General features: G+C 36.1%; 1 protein-coding gene and 1 long non-coding RNA gene across 9 annotated transcripts in view; one reads left to right on the top strand and one right to left on the bottom strand.

Annotated features, from left to right (window-relative positions):
- The window catches only part of DMXL2 (Dmx like 2), a 169,859-nt gene extending 163,962 nt beyond the window's left edge, over positions 1 to 5,897 (top strand). For all 3 annotated transcript variants that reach the window (XM_081227961.1, XM_081227960.1, XM_081227962.1), the window contains 5 exons: positions 425 to 502; positions 1,294 to 1,385; positions 2,087 to 2,139; positions 3,465 to 3,682; positions 4,424 to 5,897. In XM_081227961.1, the coding sequence (XP_081084087.1) occupies positions 425 to 502; positions 1,294 to 1,385; positions 2,087 to 2,139; positions 3,465 to 3,682; positions 4,424 to 4,633 (651 nt within the window). In that variant the 3' untranslated portion in view covers positions 4,634 to 5,897. The remainder of the gene's footprint in view (positions 1 to 424; positions 503 to 1,293; positions 1,386 to 2,086; positions 2,140 to 3,464; positions 3,683 to 4,423) is intronic.
- Positions 1 to 26,257, bottom strand: part of LOC308613889 — a 113,069-nt gene that overhangs the window by 8,323 nt on the left and 78,489 nt on the right. For 5 of the 6 annotated variants that reach the window (XR_014015333.1, XR_014015334.1, XR_014015335.1 and 2 more), the window contains exons 3-4: positions 16,015 to 16,286; positions 6,313 to 6,397 (exon numbers count right to left, since the gene is read on the bottom strand). This is a non-coding gene — a long non-coding RNA (uncharacterized lncRNA). Of the gene's footprint in view, positions 1 to 4,471; positions 4,552 to 6,312; positions 6,398 to 16,014; positions 16,287 to 26,257 lie in introns of those variants that run through there. The other variant, XR_014015338.1, reaches the window with a different exon arrangement.

Genomic DNA, 26,257 nt, shown 5'->3' with positions numbered 1-26,257 from the left:
GGTGTCTGTTTATATAGCCCCTTGGCTCTCAAGAAAAGCATAAATCCACAGAATTTTGTGTGGATTAATTAATCATGTACTTACAGATACTAAATATTCTGTGAGGGTAAAGAATTCTGTTTCTGTTGAGTATGTTGATGGTGCCTGTGTGCAGAGTCAGGCACCTAAGAGAAATCTTCCAATTTCTTACTAAGTTCTGCTACAGAAGTTTGGAGGAAAACAGTGAAATAGGCATGGAAAATAATTTAAAAGGTGGCAGGATATCTACAGTACTTGGGCTTTCTTGAGAACTACAGCAGCAGGAGCATAGGTACAGGCAGAATGTTGGTTAAGTGGGGACTGAGTGACTCTCCATTTCATAAATGATTTTACCTTCGATATGGCTACTCAGAAGCTGTGTTTAATATTTATGCCATTCTTACAGTGTGGTGTCGCAGACGGAGAGGGTTTTCTGAGTATCTGGCAAGTAAACCAAACTGCATCAAATCCCAAACCTTACATGGTAAGTATCACTCAGCATTTGCAGAGCACATAGGGAGGCCACTTTGTTTGTGAAGCGTTTGTTTCAGACAGCAAATCCCATTGGTGGATCTGTTGGGAAAGGGACCACTCTGTCCAGCAGCCACGGCCCAGCACCATCATTGCCCTAGTTTTAGACTGAAATGACTAAAATGCAAAAAACTTGCTTTTCACAGCTTGAAGGGTGACCATTACATTTGAAATTTTTAGGGGCCTTCTCTGTGTGTGGTCTTATTCAGGATACATTTTTATTACACTTTTATCTGTTTTGAAATCTCTGACTTCTTAGTGATAGAGTTTTATAGTGATTCGTTTTAGGTACTGTATTAAGAACCAGACAGGTTCCATGTATGCCAGTTTGCTCCAGAATGTTTCTTATTAGATTATAAAATAACCAATCCCAATAGGCCACTTCATCCATTAATCCAAATCATGTTAGAACATGTGGTGATGCAGACAAGCATGTCTGCACTTGGAGGGTCGGGGCACGGTGAGGCTGGTAGGTTAAGTTCATGTACTTGGTGTTTTATTCCTTTGTTATATAATCTTTAATTCCATGTTTCTGCCAACTCTTCCAGTTTTAAAAAATTATTGGGTATTAGCCAAGTAACATGCAGATGACAGCTAATCCTCTTATCACTTATTCTTTATTCTAGTTTTTAAAAAGTGTTCTTAGCTCATGCATGTAGTATATGATTAGCAGAGCTGTGTGTGTGTACTGTACCACATTTTACTGGATTTTGAGATAACATCAGCTGCACTTTGTTCCCATAGAGTTGGCAGTGCCACAGTAAAGCCACAAGTGACTTTGCATTTGTTACCTCTTCAAGTCTAGTTGCCACATCTGGACAGTCCAATGACAATAGGTAGGTTGACAGAGATGCAAAAAAGAAATAAGCATATTTTAGGCAGAAAGGTATTCTTGCTAGAAAGTATGGATTTCTATTTAGTCAGGTTTTTCCACCTCAGGAATACAAAAACTTTGTTACAGAATTCTTCAAGTAGTTTTCCTTACCAAAACGAGAAAGACCAAAATTACTCCTAATGTAATCTACTAAAAAGTATGTGGAATTTTTATGTTAAAGCTATTTTTTTTATTGCTGTTAATACTGTCAAGTTTTTGAGGCTCTGTAGCCATCATTCTCAACATTTTCTTTGCCTCAGATTGTTTTCATTGGCAACCTGTGCCCATGAATAACACCTCTCATTTCCCTGCAGTGTTTACCCCCAAGGATATAGAAGCATCTCTTCTACTCAGGAAATCATGTCTCATTTTCCGTGGAGTGATAATGGAAAAGAGATAGGGCCGGGGGATGAGATGGAGCAGGGTCAGGTGGGACCACGTGAGACAGACCCTGTAGTTTGAAAAGGATAAACTCTTGGAAGAGATATAACCCCAGTCCCAACCTCTACCCTCATCCTAGTTGAGAATCACTGCTTTATAAATGTGAGTGAACAAAACAACATAAGATTCGATAAGTAAAAATATTTGATGTAAAGACGCAGTTTACCCCAGTGATGACTTAGAACAATTTGTTTATGATGTATTTTTGCTATTCTTTATTAGAAATGTATGCCTCTGGGACACATTGATATCACCTGGAAACAGCCTCATTCATGGTAGGTGAGCTAAGTCTTTGATTTTCAGTACACTGTGAAAGAATGCTTTCCTGGTTTTATTTTAACCAGTAAATCCAGTGCATGTTTATTCACGGGTTAAAAATGGAGAAATGTATAGAGTGAATAAAATTCTAAAAGTTAACTAGAATATCTGGCTACCTTGCTGAGGTAAATAGGTATGGTCGCAGAAACCCAGCTAGCCTAGAATAATCTTTGTGTTGTATTCCATTCAGAAAATGTGGTATGGAGAGTGGCACTACTAACAAGGCTGCTGAAGAAATCAGTTGCAAAGTATTCCTTGAGCTCAGCAGAAATGAGGTCATATTTCAGAGAATTAAATCTGCCTGTAAACTAAAAGTCAGACTTATGATTAGAAATCTGAATAATGCCATTTAAACATTATTCCTTTTAAGACAGTGTTTTCCACATTGCTGTCCTAAAGATCACTCTTTCATATAATGCCACCAAGAGTGCTCAAAGCTCTAGTATGTTTGGGTTAAACATAGCTAGGAGGACTTTGTTAAAAAAAAAACAAAACAGATTTGAGTCTTTTACTATGCTGATGTGTATTTTTGAAAGGTGTAGTTATTTCCCAGTTTTGATTGCAAAATTCTTTGTTTTTGGCAAATAATTATTAACATCTCTTAAAGATTTGCCACATATTAGTTTAAGGTGTTAATCACATTAGAATGCAGAGAGTCCTGGGAAGGTTAACTCCTTAACTTGGGGCTGGTAATTTTCACACTAGTGTAGTTTCAATTACTTAGCTGAGAAGGACTTTAAAAAATATATATTTTATTGAAGTATAGTTGATTTACAATGTTGTGTTAATTTCTGCTTTATAGCAAAGTGATTCAGTTATACATATATTCTTTTTCATATTCTTTTCCATTATGGTTTATCTCAGGATATTAAATATAGTTCCCTGTGCTATAGAAAAGGACTTTTGATGAGGTTTTATGTATGGGCAGGAACTGGGAAAGGGTAAATACTTGTTATTGGTGGGTATTAATGAAGACATTGAATATCATTGAGAAGCTTGTTCTCCTCTGCACTTTTGCTTCTACATTCTTATGAGACAGTATAACTTAGTTTGGGCATAAAGTTTAAACTTCCTGTGTATACTGGTGTGTGTTTTCATACTGAGATTATGTATGTTTTTTCTGTCGTTGCTTGCCATCTTTTTTAATATTTTGATCATGATTATAGAAATTAGAAGGGAAAATGTGACAGTAATTTCTGTATAACTTAAATGTGCATTTAAATATTACCAGAAGTGCTAAGGTAGACATCATTTGGGAAAGGCTCTTGATGTTTTTCTTCAGGTTTCACATGCCATGATCATGGTGCCACGGTACTTCAGTACGCACCAAAACAGCAACTCCTAATATCTGGAGGCAGGAAAGGCTACATCTGCATTTTTGACATCAGGCAGAGACAGCTAATTCACACATTCCAGGCACATGACTCTGCAATTAAGGCGCTGGCTCTCGATCCCTGTGAGGAATATTTTACTACAGGTTCAGCAGAAGGTAACATAAAGGTGAGTCAGTACAAGAGGTTGGAATGTGCTAAATATTATCTTTACCTGCTGTCAAGATTGATCGGGGAGGGGGAACCAAACCGAAAAACTCACCACCCTCTCCGTACAAATATATTGCTTCCTCCCTTACTTCTGTGTGGTTCTTTCTAAATTGTTAGGATCTAGAAAACCAGATAATCAATCTCAGTATACTCTCAGGTCATTAAAAAGCTCTAAAGAACTCTGTTTGAGTAAGTGTATGAGTTTAACTAATGCATTGATTTTTTGATGACATGAATTTGGTTTCTCACATCATCCCCCTCCCCTCTTCCCACCTCTGCCTCCAGTACCTGACTCTGTTTTGTACAGTTGAGGTCTCCAGAGAAGCGAGGTGGTACTGTTCTTTTATATTGTCCCAGGGCCTAACTTAGCATTAGGAATGTATTTAACTGAATTAGCTGAAATATTTAATTGTATTAGAGATGAGATATATGTGGTTAATGTGAAACAAGAGGATGTGAAGAGAGGCATTTGAAAGAAGGTACAGGGAAGTGTAAGGATGGTAAATGAGCCCTGTGAATGGTATTATTTCCAATTAGGTAAACTGTTAGAAAAGAGGTAGTGGACAGGAAAGTTGGGCTTTAATGAGATCAGTTGGGCTGGGAGAACAGAGGTGAAGCCCATGTTTTTAAAAGTTTTTCATCTCTTTCTCTCTTTTTTAAATGACTTACACTTTATGTTTTCACTTTTTCTTTAAACTAGGTTTGGAGGTTGACAGGCCATGGCCTACTTCATTCATTTAAAAATGAACACGCTAAACAGTCCATATTCAGAAACCTTGGGGCTGGAGTCATGCAGATCGACATCACCCAGGGCAACCGGATCTTCTCCTGTGGGGCAGATGGGACGCTGAAAACGAGGGTTTTGCCTAGTGCTTTTAACATCCCTCATAGCATTCTTGACATTCTGTAGACTTAAAGATTGGGGCTTTATTTTTATAAACATTTCAATTAAAAAACACACTGCAGAAATTATTAGGCATTTCTGCTTTCCAAGCAGTTGTTAACCCATTGAAAACAATACAGAGAATCTCTGTGTAGAATTTGAATCTGATCCAAGCTGAGTTTTAGGCTGAGTTTTGCGTATATGGGCTGGTAGAATGACTGTGCATGTGTACCTTTTATCATGCTGACATACTTAAATAAAACAAAACCTAGTATTGTATGAAGGGTAGCTATTCTTTACAGCATTTAGCGAACCTGATTCAGAAAACATTTGAGGTTAGAAGTTAGCATATAAGTAAGTTAGTTATAATAATGAGAAGGACCTTTACACCAAATCAAGGAAGAAAATGTTGCAGTTTCAGGTTTTTCTTCCTATTCTTACCACTGATTGAAGCATGCCTGCAGTCTCCTTTGTTGAATGAAGAATAGTCATAAGGAGTTAGAAGCTCCAGGACACCAGAAATACACTGTAAGCAGCGTGTAAGCACACTTTGAAGCAGCTCACAGTGACTAGTTCTCTGCTGTGAGAGGTCGTTCCCATTCTTTCCTGCTGAATATTTTTCCTGTTAGTGTTTATACTGATCTAGTACTGTAATTTGCAAATGAGTGCAAATTTAAATGCAATGTTTTCCTCACAATTTGCACACTCACGTTTTTTGGACTGCTAGTTTTTCTATTTAAATATTTGCCTTCATGTTAGGAATGTAATACGTGGACATGACATATTGGTAGTTAACCAAAACATACCAAGTTAGTACTTCCTTTTTAGTCCAGTTTAGTACTTTTTCTTTTCATGTATCCAAGGTTAAAACACCCACAACATTTTAAGGCTATGTTGAACCTACAGCAGTAGAGCATTTCATATCATAATTAAAATGAATGTTAGGCTTTTTGTGGCCAGTTAATAGTTGATGAGATTGGTGATATTATTTATTACCACAGCCTATTGTATAAACTATGCAGAGTTAAATATTATTTGCTTGAAAAATATTAGCCAGTGTTATCATATTTTGATGTACTTCTTGGTTATGACCAAAAATATGTTCTTGAAATATTGAAACCAATGTCTGTGTTTAAATGTTTACCAGCAGATTGTCTCATCACGTTAATGAGAATGTTTAATGCCTGTGCGGTATATAGTAAAATATAATGGCATAAGAGCACCTTTCTCTGAAGGCAATGTGATGTTTGGGCTGTGAAATACATATGTAAAAGAAAAATAAATGTTATTTGTTAGAGTTTTACCTCAGTTTGGCCTGGCATTCTTTGATAATATTTTTAACAGTTGAGATAATTTTAACTTTGAAAAAATGCTTAACTGTGAGAGAATTCTTAAGGTATTAGGCAGTCCATTCATTTACTCAAATATTTATGAGTGCCTTCTATATCAGAAGCCCTTCTAGGAAATGGGATACAGCGGTGACCAGACAGAAGGCACACAATGTTGGGATTTAGTTGGGTAAGAACTAACTCCACTGTACCTTCTTGTTTATTGAACTGAGAGTGGATTTTGGCACCCAAACTGGTGAAGGAGCTGAGCTGGGAATGGTGCTTATGTGGAATGGTGAAGAAAAGAGGAGGAGGGAGGATGCCTGAATACATAGGAACACAAGTTAGACAAAAATTGTAAACATATACGACACTTACCACAGCTCTGTATACAGTAATCTATATATGTTGCATTCTCTCCATCGTGTGTATCATACTAAAACAGTACCAGCTGATTTAGAATCTGCAAGATAATAGAATTTTTTTAAAAAACTGTAGTTGGTTTACAATATTGTGTTACTTTCAGGTGTACAGAAAAGTGATTCAGTTACATTTTTTTTCTGATTCTTTTCCATTATAGGTTATTACAAGATACCAAATATAGTTCCCTGTCATATACAGTAAATCCTGTTGTTTATCTGTTTTATATATAGTGGTGGGTATCTGTTAATCCCATACTCCTGATTTATCCCCCATGCCACCTTTCCCCTTTGGTAACCGTAAGCTTGTTTCTATGTCTGTGAGTCTGTTTCTGTTTTGTAAATAAGTTCATTTGTATTATTTTTTTTTAGATTCCACATATAAATGATATCATATATTTGTCTTTATCTGTCTGGCTTACTTAGTAGGATAATCTTGAGGTCTCTCCATGTTGCTGCAAATAGCAGTATTTCATTCTTTTTAATGGCTGAGTAGTATTCCATTGTGTATATATACCACACCTTCTTTATCCATTCATCTCTCCATGTTGCTGCAAATAGCAGTATTTCATTCTTTTTAATGGCTGAGTAGTATTCCATTGTGTATATATACCACACCTTCTTTATCCATTCATCTGTTGATGGACACTTAGGGTTGCTTCCATGTCTTGGCTGTTGAAAACAGTGCTACTTTGAACACTGGGGTTCATGTATCTTTTCAAATTAGAGTTTTCATTTTTTCCGAATATATGCCCAGGAGTGGGATTGCAGGATCGTATGATAAATCTATTTTTAGTTTTTTGAAAAACCTCCATGCTGTTATCCATAGTGGCTGCACCAATTTACATTCCCACCAACAGTGTAGGAAGATTCCCTTTTCTCCACATCCTCTCCAGCATTTGTTATTCATAGATTTTTATTTTTATTGGACTATAGTTGATTTACAACATTGTGTTAGTTTCTGCTGTACAGCAAAGTGAATCAGTTATACATATACATATATCCACTCTTTTAGATTCTTTTCCCATATAGGCCATTACAGAGTACTGAGTAGAGTTCCCTGTGCTATACAGTAGGTTCATAGATTTTTAAGTGATGGCCATTCAGACGGGTGTAAATTGATACCTCATGTGGTTTTGATTTGCATTTCTCTAATAATTAGTGATAGTGAGTATCTTCTCATGTGTTTGTTGGTCATCTGTATGTCTTCTTTGGTGAAATGTCTATTTAGGTCTTCTGCCCATTTTTTGATTGGGTTTCTTTTTGGATATTCAGTTGTATGGGCTGTTCGTATATTATGGAAATTAATCCCTTGTAGGTCACATCGTTCGCAAATATTTTCTCCCATTCTAAAGGTTGTCTTTTCATTTTGTCTATGGTTTCCTTTGCTGTGCAAAAGCTTTAAAGTTTCATTAGGTCCTATTTGGTTATTTTTGCTTTTATTTCTTTTGCCTTTGGAGACGGATCTAAGAAAACATTGCTACGATTTATGTCAAAGAATGTTTTGCCTTGTTCTCATCTAGGATTTTTATGCTGTCATGTCTTGTTTTAAGTCTTTAAACCATTTTGGGTTTATTTTTGTGTACATTGTGAGGGTGTGTTCCAACTTCATTGATTTACATGCAGTTGTCCAGCTTTCTCAGTACCACTTGCTGAAGAGACTATCTTTTCTCCATTGTATATTCTTGTCTCTTTTGTCAAAGATTAATTGACCATAGGTGTGTGGATTTACTTCTGGACCTCTGTTCCATTGATCCATATGTCTGTTTTTATGCCAATACCATGGTGTTGTTTTTTTTTTTTTAATGTTGGGGGTAGGAGTTTATTTATTTTTGCTGTGTTGGGTCTTCATTTCTGTGCGAGGGCTTTCTCTAGTTGTGGCAAGCGGGGGCCACTCTTCATTGCAGTGTGCGGGCCTCTCACTATTGCGGCCTCTTTTGCTGCGGAGCACAGGCTCCAGACGCGCAGGCTCAGTAGTCGTGGCTCACGGGCGTAGTTCCTCCGCGGCATGTGGGATCCTCCCAGAGCAGGGCTCGAACCTGTGTCCCCTGCATTAGCAGGCAGATTCTCAACCACTGCGCCACCAGGTAAGCCCCCCATGGTGTTTTGATTACTGTAGCTTTGTCGTATTGTCTGAAGTCTGGGAGGGTTATGCCTCCTTGCTTAGTTCTTCGCAGACTGCTTTGGCAAGTCTGGGTCTTTTATGGTTCCATATAAATTTTAGGATTATTTGTTCTAGTTCTGTAAAAAATGTCATGGATAATGTGATATGGATTGCATTGCATCTGTAGATTTCTTTGGGTAGTATGGCCATTTTTAACAATATTAATTCTAATCCAAGAGCATGGGACATTTTTCCATTTCTTTGAATCATCTTCAGTTTCCTTTATCAATGTTTTGTAATTCTTAGCTTATAGGTCTTTCATCTCCTTGGTTACGTTTATTCCTAGATTTTTTTTTTGATGTGATTTTTAACACATCAGTAAAAAATTTAAAAAATTCAAAAGTAAAAAAAGTAAAAAAGTAAAAAATTTTTAAAAATTTTAAAATCACATGTTAAAAGTGTGATTTTTAACACATCAGTAAAAAAAATTTTTTTAATCCTTTATTTTTTACTTTCTCTCTAATAATTCATTGTTAGTGTAAAGAAATGCAGCAGATTGCTGTATATTAATCTTGTATCCTGCTACCTTGCTGGATTCATTTATTCTAATAGATCTTGTGTGGAGTCTTTACATAGAAAACCCTAAAGACAAACCCTAGAGTATCATATCATCTGCATATAATGACAATTTTACCTCTTCCCTTCCAACTTGAATACCTTTTATTTCTTTTTCTTTTCTGATTGCTGTGGCTAGGACTTCCAGTATTATGTTGAATAAAAGTGGTGAGAGTGCCATGATCAAGTGGGATTTATCCCAGGGATGCAAGTATTTTTCAATATTTGCAAATCAATCAGTGTGATTCACCACATCAACCAACTGAAGAATAAAAACCATATGATCATCTCAATAGATGCAGAAAAAGCTTTTGACAAAATTCAACACCCATTTATAAAAACTCTCCAGAAAGTCAGCATAGAAGGAACCTCCCTCAACATAATAAAGGCCATATATGACAAACCCACAGCTAACATCATTCTCAATGGTGAAAAACTGAAAGCATTTCTTCCAAGATCAGGAACAAGACAAGGATGTCCACTCTCACCACTGTTATTCAACATAGTTTTGGAAATCCTAGCCACGGCAATCAGAGAAGAAAAAGAAATAAAAGGAATCCAAATTGGAAAAGAAGTAAAACTGTCACTGTTTGCAGATGACATGATACTATATATAGAAAATCCTAAAGATGCTACCAGAAAACTGCTAGAGCTCATCAATGCATTAGGTAAAGTTGCAGGATACAAAATTAATGCACAGAAATCTCTTGCATTCCTATACACTAACAATGAAAGATCAGAAAGAGAAATCAAGGAAACAATCCCATTTACCATCACATCAAAAAGAACAAAATACCTAGGAATAAACCTACCTAAGAAGGGAAGAGAGCTGTACTCAGAAAACTATAAGATACTGATGATAGAAATCAAGGATGACACGAACAGATGGAGAGATATACCATGTTCTTGGATTGGGAGAATCAGTATTGTGAAAATGACTCTACTACCCAAAGCAATCTGTAGATTCAGTGCAATCCCTATCAAATTACCACTGGCATTTTTCACAGAATTAGAACAAAAAATTTTACAATTTGTATGGAAACACAAAAAGACCCCGAATAGCCAAAGCAATCTTGAGAAAGAAAAGTGGAGCTGGAGGAATCAGGCTACCTGACTTCAGACTATACTACAGAACTACAGTAACCAAAGCAGAGTGGTATTGGCACAAAAACAAATATAGATCAACGGAGCAGGATACAAAGTGCAGAGATAAACCCATGCACCTATGGTCACCTAATCTATGACAAGGGAGGCAAGAATATTCAATGGAGAAAAGACAGTCTCTTCAATAAATAGTGCTAGGAAAACTGGACAGCTACATGTAAAAGAATGAAATTAGAACACTCCCTAACACCATACACAAAAATAAACTCAAAATGTATTAAAGACCTAAGTGTAAGGCTAGACACTATAAAGCTCGGAGTACTATAGGCAGAACACTTTTTTACATAAATTGCAGCAAGATCTTTTTTGATCAACCTCCTAGAATAATTAAAATAAAAAAAATAAATGGGACCTAATTAAACTTAAAATGAAAAGACAACCGTCAAAATGGGAGAAAATATTTGCAACCAAAGCAACTGACAAGGGATTAATCTCCAAAATATACAAATAGCTCATGCAGCTCAATATCAAAAAAACCCAACCCAATCAAAAATATGGGTGGAAGCCCTAAATAGACATTTCACCAAAGAAGACATACAGATGACCAACAAACACATGAAAAGATGCTCGACATCACTAATTATTAGAGAAATGCAAATCAAAACTACAATGAGGTATCACCTCACACTGGTCAGAATGGCCATCATCAAAAAATCTACAAACAATAAATGCTGGAGAGGGTGTGGAGTAAAGGGAACCCTCCTATACTGTTGGTGGGAATGTAAACTGGTACAGCCACTATGGACAGCCATATGGAGGTTCCTTTAAAAACTAAAAATAGAGCTGCTATATGATCTAGCAATCCCACTCCTAGGCATATATCAGGAGAAAACCATAACTTGAAAATATACATGCACCCCAATGTTCACTGCAGCACTATTTACAATAACCAGGACATGGAAGCAACCTAAATGTCCAACAACAGAGGAATGGATAAAGATGTGGTACATATATACAATAGAATATTACTCAGCCATAAAAATGAATGAAATAATGCCATTTGCAGCAACATGGATGGACCTAGAGATTGTCATACTGAGGAAGTCAGAGAAAGACATCATATGATACTACTTATATGTGGAATCTAGAAAAAGGGTACAAATGAACTTATTTACAAAACAGAACTAGAGTTACAGAAGTAGAAACAAACTTATGGTTACCAGGGTGTGGGGTGGTAGGGATAAACTGGAAGGTTGGGATTGGTATATACATGCAGTACTATATATAAAATATATAGCCAACAAGGACCTACAGTATAGCACAGGGAACTCAATACACTGTAATGGCCTACATGGGAAAAGAATCTAAAAAAGAGTGGATGTATGTATATGTATAACTGATTCACTTTGCTGCACACCTGAAACTAACACAACATTGTAAACCAACTATACTCCAATTAAAAAAAAAAAAAGCGGTCAGAGTGGGTATCCTCATCTTCTTCCAGAATTAGCAGGAAGGCTTTCAGCTTTTCACAGTTCACCATTTAGGATTAGTATTAAGTATTAGTGGACCGTGGCTTTGTCATAGATGGCTTTTACTGTGCTCAGATGTTTCCTCTATACCCACTTCGATGAGAGTTTTCTTATTATGAATGGATGTTGAATTTTATCCAATGCTTTTTCTGCATCTATTGAGATGATCATGTGGTTTTGTCTTTTCTTTTGTTAATGTGGTGTATCACATTGATAGATTTGCATATGTTGAACCATCCTTATGACCCTGGAATGAATCCAACTTGATCATGGTGTATGATCCTTTATATGTGCTCTTGGATTCGGTTTGCTAATATTTTGTTGAGGATTTCTGCATCTATATCACCAAAGATATTGGCCTGTAATTTTTATTTTGGTAGTGTCTTTGTCTGGTTTTGGTATCAGGGTGATGGTGGCTTCACAGAATGACTTTGGGAGTATTTCCTCCTATTCAATCTTTTGGAAGAGTTTGAGAAGGATCAGTATAAGTTCTTTGTATGATCAGTGGAATTCTCCATTGAAACCATCTGCTCCTGGACTTTTGTTTACAGGGAGTTTTTTGTGTGTTTTTTTTTTTAATAGCAGATTCTATTTTGCTTCTAGTGATTGGTCTGTTTAAATTTTCTGTTTCTTCATGACTCAATTTTGACAGGCTGTATATTTCTAGAAACCTGTCCATTTCTTCTAGGTTGTCCAATTTATTGGAGCATAACTGCATATTCTCCCCCAGGGGCTGTCCACTGGGACGTGTGACTCTGTGAAGCCACCCGCCACTTGGTGTGCATGCCCACAAAGTCCACTGCCCTTGGATCAGACCCCTCTGCAGAGCGCTCACAATCAGCTCGGACGTCAGACCCACCTCTGGCATGAATGTACGCACAAAGCCCCTTTGGCTGGAGCTGCGCTTCCCCGTGAACATGCTGACAGTGAGTCTCCTGTGGCAGACCCACACCCCCCCTTTGCACTCTGATAATAAGGCTCCTGTGGCAGACCTGTGCTTTGGCCTGCGTGTACCCCTCATGATGCCCAAAACCATACTCCAGGCCTTTCGGGTTGTCCCCATGCAGCCATACTGAGTCCTCTCCCCAGGTCTGTCTGCTGAAGCCCAGGTTTTATCACCTAGCTGCTGTGAAAGAGGTTCCCAGGGTGAGGGAACCTTTCCTATTTCACAGCTGTATTCCAGGGATGCAGGTCCCATCCCGTTTCCTTTTTTTCCTTTTCTTTTCTCTTTTTGTGCTACCCTGTTACATGGGGATATTTCTTGCAGCTTTGGTTGTATAATAGATCTTCTGCCAGCTTTCAGTTGGTATTCTGTGATAATTGTTCCACATGTAGATGTATTTTTGATGCGTTTGTGAGGGGGAGGTGAGCTCCTCATTCTTCTACTCCACCATCTTGATCTCCCCAAGATAATAGAATTTTGAAGCTGAGATTCAAAGGCGTTATGATAGCTGCCAACTGCTTTGAGCTGTTGTTTTATAGCAGTCTGCCATGTGTCACACTAAATTTGTGTGTTTTATAGCAGTCTGCCATGTGTCACAGTAATTTGTATGGTTTTTAAAAGTTAATAGACTTTATAAGAACAATTTTAGCTTTACAAAAAAAATTGAGCCAATACTACAGTTTCCCTTTACCCGCCCCCCCCAGTTTCCCTTAACATTTTGCACTAGTGTGATATATTTGTTACAATTAATGAACCAGTATTGATGCATTATTAACTGAAATACTTGAATTATATTAAGCTTCACCCGTGATATATTTGTTACAATTAATGAACCAGTATTGATGCATTATTAACTAAAGTCCATGAATTATATTAAGCTTCACCCATGGTATTGTACAGTTCTGTGGGTTTTGACAAGTGTATAATATCATGTATCCACCATTAGAGTCATACAGAAGAGTCTCATTTCCATGAAAGTCCCCTGTGTACTATTAAGGTACTTGTTTCTTCTTTTGTGAGTTTTGGTACATCATATCTTTTAAGGAATTGGTCCATTTCATTTAAGTTATGAAATTTGTGAGTATAGGTTATTCACAATGTTCCTTTTTATCTTTTTTTTTTGGGGGGTGTATGGTTGTTTTACAATGTTTTGTTAGTTTCTGCTGTACAGTGAAGTAGAGTTCCCTGTGCTATACAGCAGGTTCTCATTAGTTATCTATTATACATATTAGCGTACATGTCAATCCCAATCTCCCAATTCATCCCTCCTCCCCTTCCCCCCCTTGGTGTCCATACATTTGTTCACTACATCTGTGTCTTTATTTATGCCTTGCAAACCAGTTCATCTGTACCATTTTTCTAGATTCCACGTATATGCATTAATATACGATATTTGTTTTTCTCTTTCTGATTTACTTCACTCTGTGTGACAGTCTCTAGGTTAGGAAGAACACTCTTTGACATAAATCACAGCAAGATCTTTTTTGACCCACCTCCTAGAGTAATGGAAATAAAAACAAAAATAAACAAATGGGACCTGATGAAACTTAAAAGCTTTTGCACAGCAAGGGAAACCATAAACAAGATGAAAAGACAACCCTCAGAATGGGAGAGACTATTTGCAAACAAATCAATGGACAAAGGATTAATCTCCAAAATATACAAACAGCTCATGCAGCTCAATATCACAAAAAAAAAACAACCAACCAACCAAATCAACAAGTGTGCGGAAGACCTAAATAGACATTTCTCCAAAGACATACAGATGGCCAAGAGGCACATGAAAAGATGTGCAACATCACTAGGTATTAGAGAAATGCAAACCTTTTTATCCTTTTAATGTACATAAGATCAGTAGTGATGACACCTCTTTCATTTCCAATATTACTACTTTGTATTTTATTTTGTTGGTTAGCCTGGCTACAGGTTTATCAATTTCACTGATCTTCTCCCAAGAACCAGCTTTTGGTTTTGTTTATTTTTCTCTATTGATTTCTTTTTATAAAATTTCATTAATTTATGCTCTAATTTTTCTTTCTTTTCTTCCACTTTTGACTTGCTCTTCTTTTTGTAGTTTCCTAAGGTGGAAACTTAGATAATTGATTTTAGATCTTCTTTTCTAATATAGGAAAATTCATAGTACTGAATGCACATAAGTACTGCTTTTGCTGCATCCCACAAGTTGATAGATTGTATTTCATTTAGTTGAAAATATTTTAAACTTTCTCTTGACACTTCTTTAACCCATGTGTTATTTCAAAGTGTATTGTTTAATTTCAAATATTTTAGAACTTTCCAGCTATCTATATCTTTCTGTTACTGATTTTAGTTTAATTCTGTTTTGGCATGAGAATATACTTTGTATGATCTCTATACTTCAAAATTTATTAAGGCATGCCTTATGGCCCAGAATTTGGGTCTATCTTGGTAAATATCCCTTATGAGCTTGAGGAGAATGTGTATTCTGCTGTTGATATTTATAGAATATGTCGTCTAACAATTAGATCCAGTTGATTGATGGTGCTGTTAAGTTCAGTTATATCCTTACTGATTTTCTGTCAATTACTGATAAAGGGGTGTTGAAGTCTCCAACTATAGTATTTGCTTTATCAGTTTCTCCTTGCACTTCTGTCAGTTTTTGCCTCATGTATTTTGATGCTCTGCTGTTGGGTGCAGACATGTTAAGGATTGTATGTCTTTTTGGAGAATTGACTCCTTTATCATGTAATGCTCGTTTTTATCCCTCATCATTTTACTTGTTATGAAGTCTGCTTTATCTGAAATTAATATAGCTACTTTAGTTTTCTTTTGATTTGTGTTAGCATAGTTTATCTTTCTCTATTTCTTTACTTTTAATCTGTGTCTAGATTTAAAGTAGGTGTTGGGTCTTGGGTTGTTTTTTTTTTTAATCCTAGCTGACTGTCTCTTTTACTGGTGTATTTAGACCATTTACATTTGAAGTGATTAGTGATACGAACATGGTATATAGTAATACAACTATAACTGTTTTCTCTTTATTGCACTTTTAAAAATCTTCTTCTGCCTTCTCTGGTTTTAGCTGAGAATTTTATGATTCAACTTTATCTTCTCTTACTAAATCTATTATACTTCTTTAAAAGGAGTTTAAGTGACTGCTCTAGAGTTTGCCTTATACATTTACAACCAATTTAAGTTACTTTGAGATAACATTATACTGCTTCATAGGTAGTACAGGTACATTATAAGTGTTCCCAGCTCCTCCCTGCCATCCTATAACATGGCTGTCATTCATTTCCCTTATCCATCATCTCAATACATTGCCCCTATTATTACCATGAACAGTTGCATATGGAAATCAATTATAAATAAAAAGTAAGATTTTACCTTTATTTATTTCTTCTCTATTTCTCTTCCATTCTTTATGTAGATCTGAATTTCTGACCCATATCATTTTCTATCTCTCGAAGAACTTTCAACATTTCTTGCAAGGCAGGCCTGCTAGTGAAAGATTCCTACAGTTTTGGCTTGTCTGAGAAGGTCTTCATTTCCTCTTTAGTTTTAGAGGCGAATTTCATTGGATACAGAATTCTAGGTTGGTGTTTTTTTCCTTTCAATACTAAATATTTCACACCACTCTCTTTTTGCTAGCATGGTGTCTGAAAGAAAAAAAAAAAAGTCCAGTATAATTCTTTTTTTTTTTCTCTGTACTTCATGGCTTGTGGGATTTGAGTTCCCTGACCAGGGATTGAACCTCGGCCACAGCAGTGAAAGCATTGAGTCCTAACCACTGGACCATTAAGGAATTCCCTTATTTTTGTTTCTTTACTTATCATGAGAACTGAGAACTTGGTGGAACTTCTGGGGGTAAACCCCACAAAAGTCCCCTAAGATTGGGCCCCAATAGTTTTTAACTCTCAAGCTGGTCCACACTCAGTCTCCAATAATTTGTCAATTACTCCATATTCCTACCAGTGACTGGCTGTAGCAGCTTCTGCTCCCAGTAAGCTGTGATTCTATTTGCCTGTCTCTTCAGTTTTTGGAGGGGCAGTTTTCCCTGTGATTTCAGTTCTCTGGTTGAGCTAAGAAAAACTGTTGATTTTCATTTTGTTCAGGTTTTTTTCTTATGGTAAGGACAGGAATGATGATTTCCAAGCTCTTTACAAGTTGGGGCTGAAACCAGAAGTTCTACTTTGTGATTATATAAGCATTATAAACTATTTCTATAATTAAAATTTTGTTGTGACTGATGGTATAGCTAATATAAAGTTAAATTTGCATGAGTCAATGTTATATACCTTGAATATGTACATACTTAGGCTCCACTGAAAGTACTGGATGAGATTGAGATGGAATTATGATGCTGTTTCCTCCAGGAAAATGATGATGCATGGTGGTGATCATTTACTGAATACTTACTGCATACTAGCCCTGGGCTAAGCAATTTACATAGATTATCTCACTTAACCCCCCAAAACAGACCTATGAGGTATGGTTTCTATTGTTAGAGATAAAGATTTCAAAATCCCTATTTTATAGGTAAAAAAAAGTTGAGAGAGAAATTAAAAAGTATAACTCAGTAGTGTAAGGATTCAAATTAGTTTGACTCCTGAGTTCACACCCACATAGCCCTACATTGAATTGTAAATATTGCTCTACAAATATCTAAATCCTGTTCACAGATTCCCATGAAGTCTCTCAGAAATATATGGTTGGCATATATTATTAGGTAGATCTTTGGACTTCATGGTGGATGATTTAACTTAAGCTATATATACACACCTATTGCTCTGAAGTAACAGAGGTCAGAGTATGCACAATGGCAAGAAGAGCCAGAGGAAATAAGCTTGTGAGAAACTTTATTATCCCAGTCCCTAAAGCAAAACTGCCCCCAAGCTACCCATCTAGGACAGAATACTTTAAGCCTAAATGCTCAGAGGGAGTGAGAGCTTTCAAATGGAGGGAGAAAACTTCCTCTGTCAGGTAAAAGCAGTAAGAGGCTCTAGATTTACCCTCTTGCTTGAAACAACCAAAAAGAAAAATAGACAAAATATATAATACAGTGGTTCAAGACACTGGATATCAGGCATTGAAGGACAGTGATCCCTGAGAGGCATTATTATTGTTCCAACATCACCTGAGGGTCTGGCTTCCAATCAGCCTGAATCTAGGTCCTGATTGAGATTCTCCCCTTTGGGGCACTGATAGTTCTTGGCACACACTCAGCTACTGGGAACTGCTAAAAATAAAATAGGCTACTTGGACAATCACAGTGGTGTAAGAGACCACCAAGAGTTAGGCAGGGTTGAACCATAATTTTCATCTCCTACATGAGGCTACTCCTTCAAGAATAGAAGAGGTAGCTGTTGTACTTAATGCATAGAAACCAACACAGAGAGTCAAGCAAAGTGAGAAACAGAGGAATAGGCTCCAAATGAAAGGATGAGATAAAACCTCAGAAAAAGTCCTTAATGAAAGTAGGTGTATGATTTACCTGATAAAGAATTCAAAACGGTTATAAAGATGCTCACTGAACTTGGGAAAAGAATGAAATGAACACAGAAATACAAAGAAATAGAAAATATTAAAAAGTACCAAACAGAAGTCACAGAGCTGAATAATACAATAACTGAGTTGAAAAATACACTAGAAGGGTTCAACAGCAGACGAGATAAAGCAGAAGAAAGGATCAATGAACTCAAACAGAGCAGTTGAACTCACTCAATTAGAGCAAAAAAGAAAAATGGGAAAAAAAGTGAAAATGGCTTATGGAACTTATGGGACAACATCAGCAGATCAACATTTGCATTATAGGGATCCCAAATAAAGAGAAAGGGGCAGAAACCCTATTTGAAGAAATAATGGCTGAAAACTTCCCTAACCTGAAGAAGGAAACATCCAATCCAGGAAGCCCAAAATTTCCAAATTAGATGAGTCCAAAGAGAGTTACAACAAGACACATTATAATTAAAATGTCAAAAGCTAAATACAAGAAGAGAATCTTAAAAGCATTAAGAGAAAAAACAACTTATTATATACAAGGGAACCCCCATAATACTAAGGGAAGGTTTTTTCAGCAGGAATTCTGCTGGCCAGAAGCGAGAGGCAGAATATATTCAAAGTTCTGAAGGAAATAACATTGCTGGGTAGAGTATTCTTGGTTGGAAGTTATCATTCAGAATTGAAGGAAAGATAAAGAGTTTTCCAGATAAGCAAATGCTAACGGAGCTCATCACCAAAGACTGGCCTTGTAAGAAATGTTGAAGGAACTTCTTTAAGGTGAAAGAAAATGGTGCTAATTAGTAACACGAAAGTATAAATCTCACTGGTAAAGGTTAATATATAGTAAAATTCAGAATATAGTAATATTGCAAAAGTGGTAGATATAAGATCACTTATAAAGCTTGAAGGTAAAAAAACAAGTAGCAAAACTATAACTAAAATAATTAGTTAAGGGATACAAAGATAAAAAGATATAAAAGTGACATCAAAAACATAAAATGTTGGGGGAGAGAGTAAAAAAATCTAGAACTTTAGAATACATTCAAACTTAAGTTATCAGTGTAAAATAGACTATTATAAATATTAGTTGTTACATGTAAGCCTCATTGTAACCAAAAAGCAAAAAACCAATAGTAAATACACAAAAGAGAAAGGAATCTAAACATATCACTATAGAATTCATCAAAACACAAAGGAAAAGAGCAACAAAAGAAGAAATGAACAGAGGAAATATAAAATGGCCAGAAAACAATGAACAAAATGGCAATATGTACCTACCTATCAATAATTACTTTAGGGACTTCCCTGATGGTCCAGGGGCTAATACTCCATGCTCCCAAAGCAAGGAGCCCAGGTTCAATCCCTGGTCAGAAAACTAGATCCTACATGCCACAACTAAGAGTTTACATGTTGCAACTAAAGATCCTGCACACAGCAATGAAGATCCCACATGCCACAACTAAGACCTGGTGCAGAAAAATAAATAAACAAATAACTTTCTAAAAAGATTATTAAAAAAATAATTACTTTAAATGTAAATGGCCTAAAGTCTGCATTCAGAAGACAAAGAGTGACTGAATTAATCAAAAAACCAAAAAACCATCTATATTCTGCCTGTAAGAGCCTCATTTCAGATATAAGGACACACATAGACTGAAAGTAAAGGGATGGAAAAAGATATTCCATGTGAGCGGAAACCAAATGAAAGCTAGGATAGCTATACTTACATCAGACAAAATAGATGTTAAAGATTGTAATAAGAGACAAAGGGGCATTGCATAATGATAAGTTAATTCAACAAGAGGATATAACATTTGTGTGTGTTATACATATATAAATCTCCAACATAGGAATACCTAAATATATAAAGCAAATATTAACAGACCTAAAGGGAGAAATAGACAGCAATACTATAATAGTAGGGGATTTTAATACCCCTCTTGCATCAATGGATAGATTATCTAGACAGAAAATTAATAAGGAAACATTAGCCTTAAAATACATGTTAAACCAGATGGACTGAACAGATATATAAAGAAAATTCCATCCCAAAGCAACAGAATACACATTTTTTCAAGTGCACATGAAACATTCTTTAGGATAGAGCCTATGTTAGGCTACAATACAAGTCTTAATAAATTTAGGAAAATTAAAGTCATAACATGTATCTTTTTTTGACCACAATTGTATGGAACTAGAAATTACAGAAGAAAACTGGAAAATTCACAAATATGTGGAGATTACACAACATGCTACTGAACAACCAAGGGTTAACAAAGAAATCAAATTAGAAATCAAAAAATACCTTGAGACAAATGAAAATGAAAAGACAACCTACAAAAAAGGGGTATAGCAAAAGCATTTCTAAGAATTTCATAACAATAAATGCCTATGTCAAGAAGCAAACAAACAAAAAAATCTCAAATAAACAACCTAACTTTACACCTTAAGAAAGTAGAAAAAAAGAACAAATGAAGCCTCAAGTTAATAGAAGAAAGGAAATAATCAGAAGAGAAATAGATGAAATAGAGACTAAAAAGACAGTAGAGAAGATCAGTGAAACTAAAACCTGGCTCTTTCAAAAGATAAATAAAATACAACAAAACTTTAGCTAGACTCATCAGGGAAAAAAAAGTCTCAAAATCAGAAATAAAAGAGAAGTTACAACTGATACCACAGAATTACAAAGGAACAAAAGAGACCACTAAGAAAAATTAAATGTTGAAAAATTAGCCTAGAAGAAATAGAGAAATTCCTAGAAACATTCAACCTACAAAGACTGAATTATGATGAAATAGGAAATGTGAACAGACCAATTACTAGAAACGAGGTTGAATCAATTATCAAAAACCTCACAACAAACCAGAACCCATGGCCAGATGGCTTCACTGGGAATTCCACCAAATATCCAAGGAAGAATTAATATCAATTTCTTAAACTTTTGCAAAAAATGAAGAAGGAACTCTCCCAAACTCATTTTATGAGGCCAGCATTATTACCCTGATACCAAAACCAGACAAGGATGTCAAAGAAAAAGAAAATTAAAGGGATATTAAAAGGTCAATAACCCTAATGAACTTACTTGCAAAAATCCTCAACAAAATATTAGCAAACTGAATTCAACAATACATGAAAGGATCATACAACATGATCAGGTAGGATCTACTTCGGGAATGCAAGGATTATTCAACATCCACAGATCAGTCAATGTGATATACCACATTGACAAAATAAAGGATAAAAACCATATGATCATCTCAATAGATACAGAAAAATCATTTAACAAAATTCAACATCCATTTGTGATAAAAACTCCCAACATAGTGGGTATGGAGGAAATGAACCTCAACATAATAAAGGCCATATATGAGGAATACTCAGTGACTCCTCTCCCAGCATGAGCACTGTGATCCCACCTACCTTATACTGCAGCTCAGAAATGGATCTGGGGGCGTCTACTCCAACAACTAGGGAGCAGACCCTGCTCAATATCACAGACCCTGCTCCCAACAGGGCTGTGATAACCACAGAAGAAAGAGGAGTTCCTGCTCAATAGCCAGTGCAGTCTCTGGTCATCACAACAGCAGTCTCACCCCCTATCAAGGGGATAACAGCCAGCACACACTGAGGAAAGACATGGCAGGCATCCATACTAAAAACAGCCCTCACACCAAAAATATTAAACTCACACAGGCTACACAGGGATGCTCCCACAAAAAACAGCCCTTCAAGACTACAGCAGATAACTTTCTCCTAACCTCATAGAGTCAGAGAAATAGATACAAAATGAATAAGCAGAGGAACCATTCCCAATTAAAAGATCAAGAGAATTTCTGTGAAAGAAAAAACAATTAAACAGACATTTTCAGTCTAATAGACATCAAGTTCAAAAAGGAGATAATGAAAATACTTAAAGAGGGAGTTCCCTGGTGGTCTAGTTGTTAGGATTCGGCACTTTCACTGCCATGGCCCAGGTTCCCTGGTTGGGGAACTGAGATCCCAAAAACCTTGTGGCATGGCCAAAATAAAAAATAAATTAAAAAAAGAAAATACTTAAGGAATTAAGAAAGGCTATTGATAGAAATGCAGATTACTGTAAAAAGGAACTAGAAACTATAAAGAACTAACAAGAAACATAAAACTCATTTGCTGAGATGAAAGCTGAGCTAAAGGCAATGAATAGCAGATTGAATAATGCAGAAGAACAAATAAGTAATTTGGAAGATAGAATAATGGAAACCAACCAATCAGAACAGCAGAAATAAAGACAAAAGAAAAAAATGAAAGCAATATAAGAGACCTATGGGATAACAGAAAGTGTGCCAATCTATGCATAATAGGGATCTCAGAAGGAGAACAAAGGTAAAAGGGGATCAAAAATGTATTTGAAGAAATTATGGCTGAAAACTTCCCAAAGCTAAAGAAGGAAACATATATCCAGATACAGGAAGCACAGAGGGTCCCAAAGAAGATGAACCCAAACAGACCTACATGAAGACATAATTAAAATGGCAACCATTAAAGATAAAGAGAGAATTCTAAAGGCAGTAAGAGAAAAACAAAGAGTTAATTACAAGGAAACCCCCATAAGGCTATCAGCTTATTTCTCCACAGAACCACTGCAGGCCAGAAGGGAGTGGCAAGATATATTCAAAGTCCTGGAAGGGAAAAACCTGCAATCTAGGATACTCTACCCTGCAAGATGATCATTTAGAATAGAAGGAGAAAAAAATCTCAGACAAGAAAAACTAAAAGTGTACAGCAATACTAAACTTATCCTGAAAGAAATATTGAAATGTTTTCTCTAAATAGAAATGAATCAAGAATCTATAGGAAAGAAAGTCACAACTGGAAAGTAAACCACTTAAATGAGCCAGTACCCAGATAAAAAAAAAATTTTTTGTGAAAGTGATGATAACCACAATGAACAGCAAAAGGATAAACATGAAGATATAAAAAGGATATCAAAATAATAAAATATGGGGGAGGACAGTAAGAAAATACAGATTTTTTTAGAATGTGTTTGAGTCTATATGACTACCAGTCTAAAGCAAATAGATAGAGTTTTGGGTTTATATACTTGAAAACCAGAGTAACCACAAATCAAAAACATTCACAAAAACCGAAAAGAAAGGTACTCAAGCCTAATACAAAAGAAAATCATCAAACCACAATAGGAAAATCAAAAAGAAAAAGGAACAAAGAAAAAATACAAAATCAACTGGAAAACAAGTTTTAAGATGACAATAAATACATATTTATCAAGAATTACCTTATATGTCAATGGACTAAATACACCAATCAAAAGACATAGAGTTGCAGATTGGATAATAAAATAAGAGCCTACAATATGCTGTCTACAAGAGACCCACTTTAGGGCAAAGGACACACATAGATTGAAAGTGAGGGTATGGAAAAAGATATTTCATGCAAATGGAAATGACAAGAAAGTGGGGTAGTAATGGTCATATCAGACAAGACAGTTAAAAACAAAGGCCGTGAAGAAAGATAAAGAAGGACACTATATAATGATAAAAGGATCAAGAAGAGGATATTACACTTGTTAATATATATGCATCCAATATAGAAGCACCCAAATACATAAATACTAACAGATATAAAGGGAGAAATTGACAGGAATACAATAATATTAGGAGGCTTTCACACTCCACTCACATCAATGAACAGATTTTCTAGACAGAAAAATCAATAAGGCAACAGAAATCTTAAAGGATACAATAGAACAGTTAGACTTAATTGATATTTTCAGCACATTATATCCAATAAAAGCAGAATACACATTCTTTTCAAGTGCACATGGAACATTCTCTAGGATTGACCACATACTAGGGCACAAAACAAGCCTCAACAAATTTAAGAGGAAATTATTTCAAGCTTTTCTGACCAAAACAGCATCAAACTAGAAATCAAACAAGGAAAAGAAGGGGAAAAAAAGATTACATGGAGATGAAATAACATGCTACTAAAAAACCAATGGGCCAACGATGCAATCAAAGAGGAAATTTTAAAAATACCTTGAGACAAATGGCAATGAAAACACAACCATACAGAATCTATGGGATACAGCAAAAGCAGTCCTAAGAGGGAAGTTCAGAGAGATACAGGCCTTCCTCAAAAAAAGGAAAAATCTCAAACAACCTAACCTGCCACCTAAAAGAACTAGAAAAAAGAGAACAGTCAAAATGTAAAGTCAGCAGAAGGAAGGAAATAATAAAGATCAGAGAAGAAATAAATAAGATAGAGATTTAAAAAACCAATAAAAACCAAGAGTTGGTTCTTTAAAAGGGTTAAACAATATCCACAAACCTCTGGCCAGGCTCACCAAGTAGAAGAGAGAAGACCCAAATAAACAAAATAAGAAATGACAGAGGAGAAATTACAACCAATAGCACAGAAATACAAAAAACCATAAAAGAATACTATGAACAATTATATGTCAACAAATTGGACAACCTAGTAGAAAAGGACAAGTTTCTATAAGCATATAGCCCACCAAAGCTGAATCAAGAAGAAATAGACAATTTGAACAGACCAATCACTAGAAGTGAAACAGAATCTGTAATTTAAACAAACAAACAAAAAAACTCTCCCTGAAAACAAAAGTCCACGACCAGATGGCTTTACTGGGGAATTCTACCAAATATACACAGAACTTACACCAATCCTTCTCAAACTCTTCCAAAAGGCTGAAGAGGAGGGAGCACTCCCAAAGGCATTCTATGAAGCCACCATCACCCTGATACCAAAACCAGACAAAGACACTGCCAAAAGAGAAAATTACAGGCCAATATCTTTGGTGAATATATATGTAAAAGTCCTCAACAAATATTAGCAAACCAAATCCAACGACACATAAAAAGGATCATATATCATGATCAAGCTGGATTCATTCCAGGGTTGCAAGGATGGTTCAACATATGCAAATCAATGTGATACATCACATCAACAAAAGAAAAGATAAAAATCACATGATCACCTCAATAGATGCAGAAAAAGCATTGGATAAAATTCACATCCACTCATGATAAAAACTCTTACCCAAGTGGGTATAGAGGGAACATCTGTCAACATAATAAAAGCTATTTATGACAAACCCGGAGCCAACATAATATTCAACAGTGAAGAGCTGAAAGCCTTCCTGCTAATTCTGGAAGAAGATAAAGGATGCCAACTCTCACCCCTTCTATTCAACATAGTACTGGAAGTCCTAGCCACAGCAATCAGACAGGAAGAAGAAATAAAAAGTATCTAAATTGGAAGGGAAGAATTGTCATTATAGCATGACATGATATTAAACATAAAAAACTTGGGCTTCCCTGGTGGCGCAGTGGTTGAGAGTCCACCTGCCGATGCAGGGGATGCGGGTTCGTGCCCCGGTCCGGGAAGGTCCCACATGCCGCAGAGAGGCTGGGCCCATGAGCCATGGCCGCTGGGCCTGCGCGTCCGGAGCCTGTGCTCTGCAGCGGGAGAGGCTGCAGTGGTGAGAGGCCCACGTACAGCAAAAACAAACAAACAAACAAAAAAACCTTAGAGATGCCATACAAAAACTAGTAGAACTGATAAAACAAATTCAGCAACTTAGCAGGATACAAGATTAACATACAGAAATTGGTTGCATTTGTTTACACTAACAATAAAATATCAGAAAGGGAAAGTGAAAAAACAATCCCTTTTAAAGTCACATCAAGGGACTTCCCTGGTGGTCCAGTGGTTAAGAAACCATCTTCCAATGCAAGGGACATGGGTTTGATCCCTGGTCAGGGAACAAAGATCCCATGTGCCATTGGGCAACTGAGCCCATGGGCTGCAACTACTGAGCCCATGTGCCACAACTAGAGAGAAGCCCATGTGCCACAAGAGCCTGTGCGCTTCAACAAAAGATTCCGCATGCTGCAACTAAGACCTGATGCAGCAAAAAATTTTTTAAAAAATAGTAAAAGAAATAAAGTCACATCAAAAAAAAAAACCACAAGAATAAGACTGACCAAGGAGTAGAAGATTTATATGCTGAGAAGTATAAAATATTGATAAAGGAAATTGAAGATGACTTAAAGAAATGGAAAAATATCCCATGCTCTTGGATTGGAATAATTAATATTGTTAAAAT

The sequence above is a fragment of the Mesoplodon bidens genome (assembly GCF_964165515.1).
Source record: "Mesoplodon bidens genome assembly, chromosome: 3".
Taxonomy (NCBI): domain Eukaryota; kingdom Metazoa; phylum Chordata; class Mammalia; order Artiodactyla; family Ziphiidae; genus Mesoplodon; species Mesoplodon bidens.
This window is presented reverse-complemented; position numbering and strand designations above follow the sequence as displayed.